The sequence below is a fragment of the Halichoerus grypus genome, chromosome 4 (genome assembly GCF_964656455.1).
Source record: "Halichoerus grypus chromosome 4, mHalGry1.hap1.1, whole genome shotgun sequence".
NCBI classification, from domain to species: Eukaryota; Metazoa; Chordata; class Mammalia; order Carnivora; family Phocidae; genus Halichoerus; species Halichoerus grypus.
Genome location: NC_135715.1, coordinates 162,016,464 through 162,030,492, shown reverse-complemented (window position 1 = coordinate 162,030,492; position 14,029 = coordinate 162,016,464). Strand labels below are relative to the sequence as shown.

Here is a 14,029-nt window from a genome sequence, read left to right as displayed (position 1 = left end):
TCCATACTACTACTGGGGACGTGAAAGGCAATGCCAAAAACGAAATCTACAGGGGCGAATCTCTCACCACGAAAAATTTCATCATTTGGACTGCTGCTCTCTGAATAACATCCTAGTTATTAGCAAATTAATTCATATACTTTTCCAGTTTTCAGGATAAAATAGACCCTGATAATAGGTTCTATCAAGATACAACTCTAAGCCTTGAAATTAAAGTTTTACAGCTTTCAAAAAGACAAGTGGTAAGACTGACTTATCTGACTCACATTGATATTCATCTACCAGGAACTAAATTAACAGTATTAATTTGTTTCAAAAAATCAATACCGAATTACATCAAAAACAGTTAAAGACATCTTTTAGAGAGGTAGTAAAGCAGAGCATGGTTAAGAATGTAACATAATTCGGGGCGCCTGGGTGGCTCAGTTGGTTAAGCGACTGCCTTCAGCTCAGGTCATGATCCTGGAGTCCCAGGATCGAGTCCCGCATCGGGCTCCCTGCTCAGCGGGGAGTCTGCTTCTGCTTCTGACCCTCTCTCCTCTCGTGTTCTCTCTCTCATTCTCAGATAAATAAATAAAATCTTAAAAAAAAAAAAAAAGAATATAACATAATTCTGGGGGCACCTGAGGGGCTCAACTGGTTAAGTGCCTGCCTTCGGCTCAGGTCATGATCTTGATCTTGGGGTCCTGGGATCAGCCCTGCACTGGGCTCAGCAGGGAGCCTGCGTCTCCCTTTCCCTCTGCCCCTACCCCCAGCTTGTGTGCCTGCTCTCTCTCTCTGATAAATAAATAAAATCTTAAAAAAAAAAAAGAATATAATTCTGGAGTTAGGCCTGGGTACAAAGCTACTTAATTCTCTGAGGCCTAGTATCCTCATCTCTAAGATGAAGTTGAAAACAACTGTCATCAAAAAAGATTAAGATTTAAAGTGCTTAATACAGTGCCAGAAAAGTAGTGAGCTCTCAATAAAATGTAGCTGTTATTATTATAATTATTACTAGAACTTTGGGAAATCAATGATTTGGGATTATCAAATATTTAACACAGATCATTGCTAAGAAAACTGAAGAAGTCATGACAGCTCTATAATAATTAAACATAAATTTCACGGTTGGCGAAGTTCAAGCAAGAAGAATATTTTAAGGTTAGATTTCTCTAGAAAAGCTAAGAGTGAAGTTACAGAGAAAGTGTTGATTGGAATAGAAATTGACAGAACTATGAGGGCAATATAAGTTTTTTTTTTTTAAGATTTTATTTGTCAGAGAGCGAGCAAGCGAGAGAGCGTGAGCGAGCACAAGCAGGGGGAGCAGGAGGCTCCCCACTGAGCACGGAGCCGAAGCAGGACTCGATCCCAGGATCCTGGAATCATGACCTGAGCTGAAGGCAGATGCTTAACTGAGTCACCCAGGCACCCCCACAGTACATTTTAAGAAAAGGAGTTACAAATGAAAACTGCCATTTTGGTTTAACCAAATATATACATAAAAGTCAGGAAAGATATATACCAAAATGTTAACAGTGGTAGATTACAAAGGTTTCTTTTTGTACCATTTTATGGAATAAATGTATTTTTATTTGGTCATCTTTGTTTCATGTTTGTTTTTAGATCCTGTACATATTTTGTTAGATTGGTATCTGAGTATTTTATTCTTTTTACAGTTATTGTAAACAGTGCTTTTTCAAAATGTCAGTTTCCAATTGTTCGTTGTTAGTATATAGAAACATGATTAAATTTTGTGTATTGATCGTGTCCTGCAATGTTGCTAAACTCATTAATCACAAGAGATTTTTGGTAAATTCATTAGGATTATCTATATAATCATATTATCTGCAAATAGCTTTATTCCTTCCTTCCCAAGGTAAATGACTTCTATTTCTTTTTCTATTCTTTTTTTTTTTTTTTAAAGATCTATTTATTGGAGAGAGAGAAAGCATGGTGCAAGCAGGGGGAGGGGCAGAAGGAGAGGGAGAAGTAAATCTCAAGCAGACTCTGTGCTGAGCCTGACATGGGTCTCAATCCTACGATCCTGAGATCACAACCTGAGCGAAAATCAAGAGTCAGATGCTAACAGACTGAGCCCCCTGGAGCCCCTCTTTTTCTTTTCTTTTCTTTTTTTTTTTTTTTAAGATTTTATTTATCTATTTGACAGAGAGAGACACAGCGAGAGAGGGAACACAAGCAGGGGGAGTGGAGGAGGGAGAAGCAGGCTTCCCGCTGAGCAGGGAGCCCAATGCGGGGCTCGATCCCAGGACCCTGGGACCATGACCTGAGCTGAAGGCAGACGCTTAACGACTGAGCCACCCAGGCGCCCCTGGAGCCCCTCTTTTTCTATTCTTAATGCATTTGCTAGGACTTACAGTGTAACAGGGACTACAGGACTGGTGAGAGTAGACATTCTCACCTAGTTCTCTTCTTACAAGAAAGCACTCAGTTTTCCATCTTTTTCCTAAAGATTTATTTATTTATTTGAGAGAGAGAGCAAGAACGCAGGGGATGGGAAGAGCAGAGGGAGAGAGGATCTTAAGCAGACTCCGTGCTGAGCCTGACGTGGAGCTTGATCCCACGACCCTGAGATCATGACCTGAGTGGAAACCAAGAGTGAGATGCTTAACGGACTGTACCACCCAGGTGCCCCCAGTTTTCCATCTTTAAATATGAAGCTGGTTGTAGGATTTTTGTAGAGATTCTATTTCTATTTCTAGTTTGCTGAGAGCTTTGATCATAAAATGGACGTTGAATTTTGTCAAATGCTTTTTCTACATCTATGGATATGATCATTTAGTTTCATTTTACTAAATATGAATTTGGTCCACTATCATTATATTGATTAATTACCAAATGTTGAAGCAATCTTGCATTCCCAGGATAAACTACCTGGTGTAATTTATTATTTTTTTATATATTGCTGGATCTGGTTTGCATCTATGTTCCTAAGAAATACTGTAGTTTTCTTGTACTACTTTTGTGATTTTTAACCAGTATAATTAATATACAGTGTTACAGGAGTTTCAGGTGTATTCCTGTACTATTTTCATATGGTTTCAATAAGAGGATAATATTGCCTTCATATAATGAGTTGGGAAGTGATTCCACTTTTCTGTTTTCTGAAGAGATTATGAGGAATTGGTGTTATTTCTCCATTAAATGTTCAACAGAATTCACCAGTGAAACCACTTGGGCCTGGAGTTTCCCCTTTTAGACTATACTTTCAGGGATCATTTCTATAGTTTGTTACTAGAGAGGTTTCTCTGAGCATGTAGAGTACCCGAAACCACGAGGAGGAGGCGTAGTATCCATTCCTGAGAGTGAAGTTGGCTCTGGGTGTTGCTTTTGCAGCTGCCCTTTGTCTTTGATGATCGTTCTTCTTCTCTTTTGGAGGAGTCAGAGGGAAGGAATGCCGTCTGAGTGGTTTTGGCAGACTTCTTTGTTACTAAAAGTAGGGGTGCTATGGGGGTTTTGCATGCCGTAGATTCATTTACGGGTTTTTTGTTTTATGAGTATTTGGCAGAGCACTAGTGCAAGTAGTGGGGCAAAGAGAGAAGCAGAGGAGTAGGGGCTCAGGGTGTGGGGCAAAAAAAAAAAAAAGAAGGTATATATGTATGTATATATGCATGTATGTATTTATTTTAAATATTTTATTTATTTATTGGAGAGAGAGAGGGAGAGAGGTAAAAGAGAGAGAGAGAGAGAGAAAGCACGAGAGGGAGAGGCAGACTCCTGCTGAGCAGGAAAGCCCCATGTGGGACTCGATCCCAGGACCCTGGGATCATGACCTGAGCCGAAGGCAGACGCTTAATGACTGAGCCACCCACGCACCCTGGAAGGTTTTTAAAGTATAAATTCAATTTCTCTAATAGATAAGACTATCCAGGCTATCAATTTATTATTGAATTAAGTTTTGGAAATTTATCCATTTAAGTCATCTTATTTATGTGAATAGATTGGTTTGTGGCAGTCTCTTATTATCATGTTGATATCTGTGGAGTCAGTGGTGATATCCCCCATCATTCCTGGTAATGGCAATTTTTCACTTTCTTTTTTTGCTTTGTCAATCTGTCTAGAAGTTTATACATTTTATTGACATTTTCAAAAATATTTATTTATTTTAGTATTTATTTGAGAGAGAGAGAGAGAGAGAATGGGGGAGGGACAGAGGAAGAGGGAGAGGGAGAGAGTCTCAAGTAGACTCCACACTGAACTCAGAGCCTAACGCAGGGCTCAACCTTACAACCCGAGATCACAACCTGAGCTGAAACCAAGAGTCCGATGCTTAACCAACTGTGCCACCCAGGTACCCCAATTTTATTGACATTTTAAAGAACTAGATTTTAGTTTTATTAATTTTCTCTATTGTTCTTCCTGCTTTCAATTTCATTGATTTCTGCTCTTACTTTTGTTAGTTTCTTATTTGGAAACTAGTTTAGATTAGTTTTCTTTCTCTAGTTTCAGGTAGAAACTTAAATTATTAATTTGAGGTCTTTCTTCTTTTCTAAAGCAAGTTTTTGGTGCTATAAATACTCTCTAAGCACTGATCTATACCCAGCCTCCTTAGAGATATGTACTATCAGTTTAACAGACTTTATACATATCAACTCTGCATAGAACATTTTGACATTAACTTTTTAATTGTTACTGATCAGTCTTTTTCTTTCACTTCTGAAATAATTTTAAGATTTTATTTATTTATCAGAGAGAGAGATCACAAGCAGGGGGGAGTGGCAGAGGGAGAAGCAGACTTCCTGCTGAGCAGGAAACCTGATACAGGACTTGATCCCAGGACCCTGGGATCATGACTAGAGCAGAAGGCAGATGCTTAACTGACTAAGTCACCCAGGCGCCCTCAATTCTGAAATAATTTTCAAACAACAGGAAACACCATTTGTATTCAGAGTTCAGACTTGTTTTTACTCTTATTTGAATATTAAAAGCTTGAAATCAACATAAAAAAACTAGATACTAAAAACATTTAATAATTTTTACCTGAAACTTAAGCTTGCTTTCTCCTCCTTCCCGGTCTCGTTTATGCATATTCACCATTAAGGCTTCATAACAATTCTTCCAATAAAGTGCCATGTCCTCATGACCCTCATAAAATGTATGGGTTTCATACTGCTTCATGTAAGGCACGATCTTATAAATATATACATATATATACAGAAAATTTAACATAGACTTCTATAAAAATGACAACTTAGAAAAATCTTACTCAAAATAGATAAAACTTACATATTTTTCGATGTACACTTGCCATTCATTTGAACTGCAATATTCTTGAAAATCTTCAAAAAATGAAGAGCTACCATTGGTAAAAGGTAAAGAAGGCAGGTGCAAGTTCATGAAGAGAAGCTCATAGATTTTGGAAACCAGGGTACGGACCAGGGGAATCAGAAATGAGTAGATTTCAGTCTGTTCCTTAATTGATTGACTTAGAACACGTTCCAGCTTCCCTAAAATGTAACATGCTTCATTCTGATTTTCAATCACTTTGGTCTGAAGAAGGGTGTTTAGCTTAGCTGATGCCATTGCACAAACCTGAGAAAACAGTATAGGTGAGAACGAACAGAATAAAGCAGACATTTAGCAAAAGTTCTCTGGCTCTTCCTGAAGTTTTGTTTTTTTTTAAATCAATTATAAAAGCAGAATATACATAAAAGGAGGAGTGGATAATTAATCACCCCAACATCCATTATACTCCTTCTTATAGTCTGCAAGGATAAGGGAATGATTCCATCTCTAGTTCCAACAAGTCCTAAAAGGTATAAGCCAAACAGAATATCCAAACACTTTCCACAGTGAGTGGTTCAGGTAACTAATCTTTCAGTCAACTCATGTCGCTGCTTTTGTCATGGATTCATTTGGGGATGGCCTTATCAGTTCAAGTTCAGAACTTTTACATAATAACTGTCAAGAACTGTGAAGGGTCTCAGATTTTGCCTTACCTCCAAGATAATAAATGAGCCTTTCGGGTACTCTACATGCTCAGAGAAACCTCAATAGATTGCCACAAACCAATCTATTCACATAAATAAGATGACTCAGATTTTGCCTTACCTCCAAGATAATAAATGAGCCTGCCATTTCAGAGATGCTGGCAGAAGACATGAGACTCCTGGTTCAGAGACAAAGACCTATAGCAATCCCAACAGCCAGAATATCAGTGTTTGCCCTGGTACCCTGAACTGCTATTCCCATGGTGAGAGATGAACAGGACTAGATGATGCATGCACACCCAGTGGCTGCAGTATAGGGGAGGAACCCCAAGCATAAGGAACCTAAATCTTCTATACCAGGTGTAAGTTAGCCTGAACTTTGCCTTGGAGGGAGACACTATCTTTATTATACTAGACAGTAAACAAACCTGCCTTTTGCTCTGGAGGGAGAGAGAATCTCTGTCTTCCAAAGCTGTTCACAATACCTGCATCCTCAAAAAGATAGTTCATAACAAAGACATCTAGTGTCTCTATTTATAAGATATGCAGAAACATAAGAGATCCATGAAGAACTGTCTACCAACAGTGACAGTAAGAGGCACTCTCTCTCTTTTTTAAAGATTCTATTTATTTGTTTGAGAGAGAGAGCATGAGTGGGGGGGGAGGGGGGTAGAGGGAGAGGGAGAAGCAGACTCCCCACTGAGCAGGGGCTCCATTCCAGGACTCTGAGATCATGACCTGAGCCAAAGGCAGATGCATAACCAACTGAGCAACCCAGGTGCCCCAGAAGAACTCTCTTTATCTGATACAAATGAGGAAGCATGTAGCACCAACTGCTATTGGCAGCATTTTGTGACAAGGGCAGCCAGCTTAAGACAAGCTGACACATGAGGGAAAGGAGTGCCGTGAAAATAGCAAATAAATGGAACTGAAGCCTTGATTAAATCATGCCTTAAGTTGAACTACAGAATTTTCTATTATCTGAGCCAATAAATCTCCTAAACTCAGTCAATTTGGGTTGATGCTTCTGTTATGTGGAATCAAAGCATTATGACACATAAAGGATAGGTACAAGGGAGACTGAGTCCTTGACAGAAATGTCACTACCCTTAAAATTCCCAAGGAAAATACATGTACTAATAAGCCCAGGCAAAGGAATCCTCTGTATTACCATTAAACGTTGGCCTTAACCCCAACACAGGAAGGTAAATTAGGTCATAAATGGGGCCTCCTTATGTCCAGGCTAGATCTAAGCCATAAAACCATGGTAGGACAAATGATATAAACTATCTCGTCACTTAACACTATGTTGCAACGTTGGAACTTATTACTTTCAAAATGAAGAAAACCAACAGAAAAGAGTCAAGTATCAGAATCTGACATCACTTCATGATTGTATTTGTTTCAAACGCTAGTCTAAGCTGTATGCACAGGTCTTTGCAGGCAAAGGCAATAAAAGACCTTAGGCAGTCTTTCCACACGAGCCTTAAAAAGGCAAATAGCACTGGAGGAAATAATATCTAAGATGGCTCAAGACTTTAACTTTTGTACCTTTAACTTAAGCTTCTACTGGTGAAACTTTTCTACTCTCCTCAGACTTTCCTCAATCCTTCATTTTAGTCTTTGAATGTGACTAAAGCAACTTAATTCTAATAGAGACCAACAAATATAAGAAAAAAAGGACATAAAATCTCATCATCCAGGAAATGCCAATGCTAATAATTCTGGACTTTTTTGCTATGTGTTTTTTAAAATACTGTTTACATAGAAAGTTGAATATCTAGTGCTTTGTTTTTAACTTAATATCATGGTATTAAATAAACTATAAGCTTATGTATTTATTTAAAATTATAAAGATACCTTTAATGAATACAAGATAATTTATTTGACCACTGTCTTAATTTTGGATACATACACACACTATATACGGATATATATGGCCCCCCAACCTCCACTATAAAGAGTAATGAATTAGGGTCACCTGAGAAATTACAAAAAATACCAATGCCCTAGTTCCTCCATTTTGATATAATTACTAAGGGTGATGCCCCACAAAGGTATTTTTTAAAAAGCTCCTCCGGGTGATTTCATATTCTCATCACTGGCTGAGCTAAGACAACTGGGGACAAAATGGAGACCACATGCTGCACTAAATAAATCAACAACCACCTAGTCCTGCTTTAGAGACAAGCTAGGAAATGTTAACATTTATGTGACATCTCCTAGTACTTATATACTGGCATTTAACTAATAAGTATGAGCAAAACAAAACAAGTTTGTAGGCAGATTGGCGAAGAAGCTCTATTATAACCCCTTTACGGGAAGAAGTTGCTTTCCCAGCCTTTTATGCTTTTATTCCAGAGAGAATAAAATTAAACAACTAGCTAGTAAAAAATGTGTTAGGTTACTAACTACTGGTAAACAAGATACCTATAGGTTCTGTACTCTATTAATGTTTTGCCTTCAGGTTTTTTTAAAATTTAAGTTCAATTTAATTAACATATACTGTATTATTAATTTCAGAGGTAGAATTTAGTGATTCATCAGTTGCATACACACCCAGTGCTCATCACTTCACATGCCCTCCTTAATGCCCATCACCCAATTACCCCATCCCCCCACCCACCTCCCCTCCAGCAACCCTCAGTTTGTTTCTTATAGTTAAGAGTCTCTTAATGGTTTGCCTCCCTCTCTGTTATCATCTTATCTTATTTTTCCTTCCCCTCCCCTATGTTCATCTTTTTTCTTAAATTCCACGTATGAGTGAAATCATATGGTATTTGTCTTTCTCTGATTGATGTATTTTGCTTAGCATGATACTTTCTGTTCCATCCACCTCGTAGTAAATGGCAAGATTTCATTCTTTTTGATGGTTGAGTAATATTCCATTGTGTTGTGTGTCTGTGTGTGTGTGTCTGTGTGTATGTATTGTACATACATATATACTACAACATCTTTATCCATTCATCTGTCGATGGACATCTGGGCTCTTTCCGTATTTTGGCTATTGTGGACATTGCTGCTATAAACATTGGGTGCATGTGCCCATTTGAATCTTTATTTAACTAGTATTTATACAGCCCTACTATGGGACAGACATTGGATATTTAATGGTAGACAAACTAAACAAACAAATATTTTATTTATGGAAACTTCATCAAAGATAAACACTGAGGGTGACTAGAAGTGGGGAAAAAAAAAAAGAGTCATATCTAAAATAACTACCTGGCATGCTTGCTGCAACTGCTTTAATAGCCATCAGGCTGATATTAATGAAAAAGCCCCAAAAGCTATCCTCATTCAACTTCTAGGTAGAGAAAAATAGAATACTACCCATGAACATCTATGTGTACAAAGGTTGTCTGGTATTTTGGATTACTATCTGAGGATATAGTTTTAGAGTAGAATTACTAGACAGAGTGTGATCATTTTTTTAAGTACCTAATTCATATATTTTCAAATTGCATTTGAATGGCTGCACAATTCAAGCTTCCACGATCCATGTATCAGAAAGCCCATCTTCTTATTTATTTAGCTTTTCTCCATTTTCCATGTTTCTACAATGAACATCTGCTACTTTTATGACTAAGAAAAAAAATCCTATTTTTAAAAAGTTAGTAACATATTACTATTCATATTATCATTATCAAAATATGTGAAGATTTCAATCATCTGAAAAAATTTATGCATAGAAAAATACTGACAGTTATTTCTTCTTGGGCTATGGGATGATGGATTTATTTTCTTCTCTTCATGTTTCTGTGTATTTTCCATAATGAGCACATGTTACTTTTACAATTAGAAAAAAATACCCATTGAAAACTATGGCCTTTTAAAAATATAGCAACCTTATGGAATTTTAATCTCTCCATGTTCTCATCAACATTACGGTAAGTTTATGTATATTAGAAACCATCCCCACCCCTACCAAGTACTTAAAATTCCAATATCAAAAGAAAATAAAAAGGGCCAGGTAAACAGCAATGGGATACATGTTATGATTAATCCAGCCCAGGTTCTCCAATGTAAATAGAAAGATGACAGACTAAAAATCACGTGGAACTTGTCCAACCTTTAAAATTTTTAATTAAAAATAGAAATAATTAATATTCCTAGGGTCCATATTTTATTTATCTATATTTTGACACCCTAGCACAATGCTCATACTTGGTGGGTATTCAGTGTTTGATGAATTAAAAAAGTATGAGATATAATGTAAAACTGTGGATTAATAAAGAAATAGAAGAAGATTTTGAAAGAAACAAAAAATAATTTTCCTAAAAATATAAGCCTTATAGTGCACATGTATAAAAACATGTATAAATAGGCGAGGCCAGGGGCGCCTGGGTGGCTCAGTCGTTAAGCATCTGCCTTTGGCTCAGGTCATGATCCCAGGGTCCTGGGATCGAGCCCCGCGTCGGGCTCCCTGCTCCGCGGGAGGCCTGCTTTTCCCTCTGCCTGACACTCCCCCTGCTTGTGTTCCCTCTCGCTGTCTCTGTCAAATAAATAAATTAAAAAAAAAAAAAAAAAAAAAAATAGGCGAGGCCGGCTGTTTACCTCCTAGCTACATTAAATATAGATGATATGAGTAACGACTCCTTGTATAAGCTATGTATAAATCCTTTAAAAACTTAAAATTATACTGAGTCATATACATCAGAAGGAAACAATGAACTGCCTCTGAAACCTTTTTCTGATTATCAAAACTAAAACTAGAGGGAAATCCTGGATATTTTTGGAACTAATAAAAAAATTAAAATACTGAAAATTTATTATCATTTAGTTATTACACAAATAACTTCTATGCTGCATGCTAAGTATAGAAAATAACGCAAAAGAATTGACAAACCTGCAAATTTCCCCTTCCAATGAATCCTAGAAGCAACTGGATTTGAATTCGAGGCAGTTTTGCCCATACTTGACCTTCAGAATACCAAACTGACAGACCATCAAAGAGTAGCATCAGATTGTCTAAAAGCTATCACAAGGGAAAAATTGAGAAATAAAAACATTGTTTTAAAGTCTACTGATGAGTTTTCCCCAACAGTAATGCACATCATAAATATTTCAAAACTAGCTTAATGTTCAATTGGTAAAAGGCAAAAGAATTATCCTAGTAATAACTAACAAAGTTGGTTAACTATCACATTTTATCCATGTTTGTTCTGATTAAATATTAATGCTCTAAAAAGGGGGGGTACAAAATTTTTTTTGTTGAATGAAGTCCCTGACTACCAGAAAAATAATATCAAAGAGTTATTACTGCACCTTCTCAGTCCACATGTCTGAATTAACAAGGCCCTCGGACTGCAGAAAGTCCTGTATGATCAGGATGAGTCGGGAGGCATTTTCAGCAGTTACTGCATTCGTTTTTGATTCTCTGTTTTCTGTGACTGTCCATTCTAACATGTTCTGTAGCAAACTAAGGGCAAAACAAAATCGTCTTAAAATCATTTTAAGTTTAGAAAAATAGTAAAACATGAAAAAAAACCCAGTTATTCATTAATATGTCTGTAAAGATATACTATCACTGGCAGGGATCAGAGGACATTTAATAACAATGAAGCAGCTTTTTAATCTCTGAAGTATCTATCTTTAATAAACATAATACAAAAGACAAAGTAAAAGTTATCGTTTTATTTAACTATAAAAAGCTATTGAAATAATTCAAATTCCAGTCTCTATGAGGTAACTTAAAAGTTTCTTTAAAGCTGGAAATTGGAAAGGTAAGAAAAGAAAGCTTTATTATGTCTCACAGAGGGTCTAGCCCTGCAGAGAACTCTAAATGCTTTAGAGAAGTAATTTTAATGAAAACACTACTTGCTTCCCTCAGCATGGAAACTCTCAAACTTGGACAAGACTGCAGAACACAATACACCAAATGCTTAGATATTACAAAAACTAATTTAAACAAGGAATATATAATCACTGAAGCCCAAACTAAAGATTTAAATCTCCTCACACTTTTGGATTTCTCTCTAGATTCCACTAATATGGCAACAGAGAGGAAAAGGGGCTGAGCATGAAGTTTTTCCTTTTCTCTCATTACACCCACTGAATCCTGAATAAATGTTCAATAAAAAATACTATTTTAGACTCCCATCCACTCCCAAAGAAAAGAGTAAATCACCAACTGAATGCTTACATTAATTTTATTTCATCTGAGGGTCGAAGTAGTTCACTGGATATTCCTGGTTTAGTTAGTGCTGAAAACACTTGTCCCCGTTCAATCCAAGTACCATTATCAGACTTTTCTAGTCCCTTACACATTACATAGTTCAAAATATTTGTCAGTAATTGAAGAAGCTCCTCCTCACAGCTCTATAAAAAAGATAAACTAATATTAAATTATTGGAAGGAGGTGGTGTTAAAAGCACACAAAGAGAACCATCACATATACTGACTGTAATCATTTAACATATTTTCAAAGTGTCTTGATAAACCCGGAGTTTTGCTAAGTAGGCCCTAGAGATATGAGGATGAATAAGATACCTGCTTTTCTCAAGATATAATTTAGTGACTTCTAGGTTTCCAAAATCTTAGATCATGAGACTTAGAACATGAATATAATATGAAATTGTTAATAATTACACATTCCTAAGGATTAGAAGTATATAATAGACATGTGAAAATAAAAAGAGCATTTGGACAAATAAGGAATTTTACCTCTTGGCTTTCAAGTAAAGAGAAGTCATCACCAAACCCTGGATCATTTATGACGCTGCTCTCTTTGTCAGACTGCACCGAAAATGATTTAGTAGATTCTATTGGGGATGGCGTGCTAGGCAGGCTGTCTGGCATGTGACTTCCACTGTCACTCAGTTCACATGAGTCTATTCCACTGAGATCTAAACTCAAATGTGAAGGGTTATTATTCCAGAATTCTTCTTGATTCTCTGATTTGAAAGATAATTCTCCCACAGAACTATCTTCTTGAAATAATGGTGTGTGTGAGTCTAGAGAGTGTCTATCCTCTAAACTCCACTGATCTGAAGACACATTAGCTGAGGCAAAAGAGTTGATTTTTTCCTCATCGATCTTTTCATCAAAGTTCCTCTTAATATCTTCAGCTGAGAAATTTTTATCACTGTCTTTCATTGAAATAGCCCTACTGTGCTTATGGAGAGTATTTCCATTTTCAAAATTGGTTTTTAAAAAAAGCCTAACTAAAGTGTCTTGCCAACCCACTTGTTGAGATATTTGATGTGCTGCATCTGGCTGGGACTGCAAAATCTGTAAAATCTGCAAAGATTAAGAATACAAAATTCATCAAAAAGTACACAGTACTTCACATCAAAAACATTTTCTTTTCAGTTATTTTAGAGACAAAGTAATTTAATGAGAAACTGTGGGAAGACATACTTTCAAAAGATTATGTTCTTAACTGGATTACAAACTATCTGTAGGGTACACACTGTGTTTTTAACTAATCTGCATATATTACTCATTGTACAGACTACTTAAATATTTGCTGAAAGATAAAAAAGGGAAAAAAATGATCCACATGTCAACACACTCATGTTATTAATTTAATTTGATCAGAGAGAAAATATAAATAGAATGGAGGTATATATAAAATGTAATAAAGTTATATCCTCTCAACTAAACACTTTCCATGAGCCTACTACATTTGTTTAGCAAATACTGAATACATACTGTGTACCAGGCCCCTCCTGGCCCTAGGGTTAAGGGAGTAAGTAAGACACACAGATACTTTAATAGAACCTAGATCTCCCAAGAATGTTTCCCCAACTCATTTTTTTTTCCAGGCAAAGTTAATGGTTGCTTTTGCAAAACATTTTTTTCCCGTTAACTCTATATTGTACAAACACTAATTCCAACAAGATGGATGCTGCTATTTAGCTGGAAAAAGAAACTGAAATTAAAGAATAGACACTGACATGTCAATGTGTATGATCTCTATTATCCAACTGATTCCACATTTTATTTGGATTAAAACAAGTTCTCAAACACTGCCATATACTCAGTTAAGATCTTTAAGACATTTTTCTCACAAAGCCATACACTTCTATGTAGATGGAAAGAATTTTTGCTCCCAGTATTTAGAGAATGACACTGACAAGTGTCATAGGAGATGA

At 36.5% G+C, this 14,029-nt stretch overlaps 1 protein-coding gene and 1 non-coding gene across 3 annotated transcripts in view; one reads left to right on the top strand and one right to left on the bottom strand.

Moving 5' to 3' along the window:
* NBEAL1 (neurobeachin like 1) overlaps positions 1–14,029 on the bottom strand; it is a 179,444-nt gene that overhangs the window by 74,649 nt on the left and 90,766 nt on the right. For both annotated transcript variants that reach the window (XM_036073916.2, XM_078071206.1), the window contains 6 exons: positions 12,597–13,172; positions 12,076–12,251; positions 11,199–11,352; positions 10,780–10,908; positions 5,227–5,532; positions 4,981–5,130 (listed from right to left, as the gene is read on the bottom strand). In XM_036073916.2, the coding sequence (XP_035929809.2) occupies positions 4,981–5,130; positions 5,227–5,532; positions 10,780–10,908; positions 11,199–11,352; positions 12,076–12,251; positions 12,597–13,172 (1,491 nt within the window). The remainder of the gene's footprint in view (positions 1–4,980; positions 5,131–5,226; positions 5,533–10,779; positions 10,909–11,198; positions 11,353–12,075; positions 12,252–12,596; positions 13,173–14,029) is intronic.
* Positions 3,197–3,410, top strand: LOC118524007 (small nucleolar RNA U3). The gene has a single exon (XR_004911379.1). It is a non-coding gene; the product is annotated as a small nucleolar RNA U3 (small nucleolar RNA).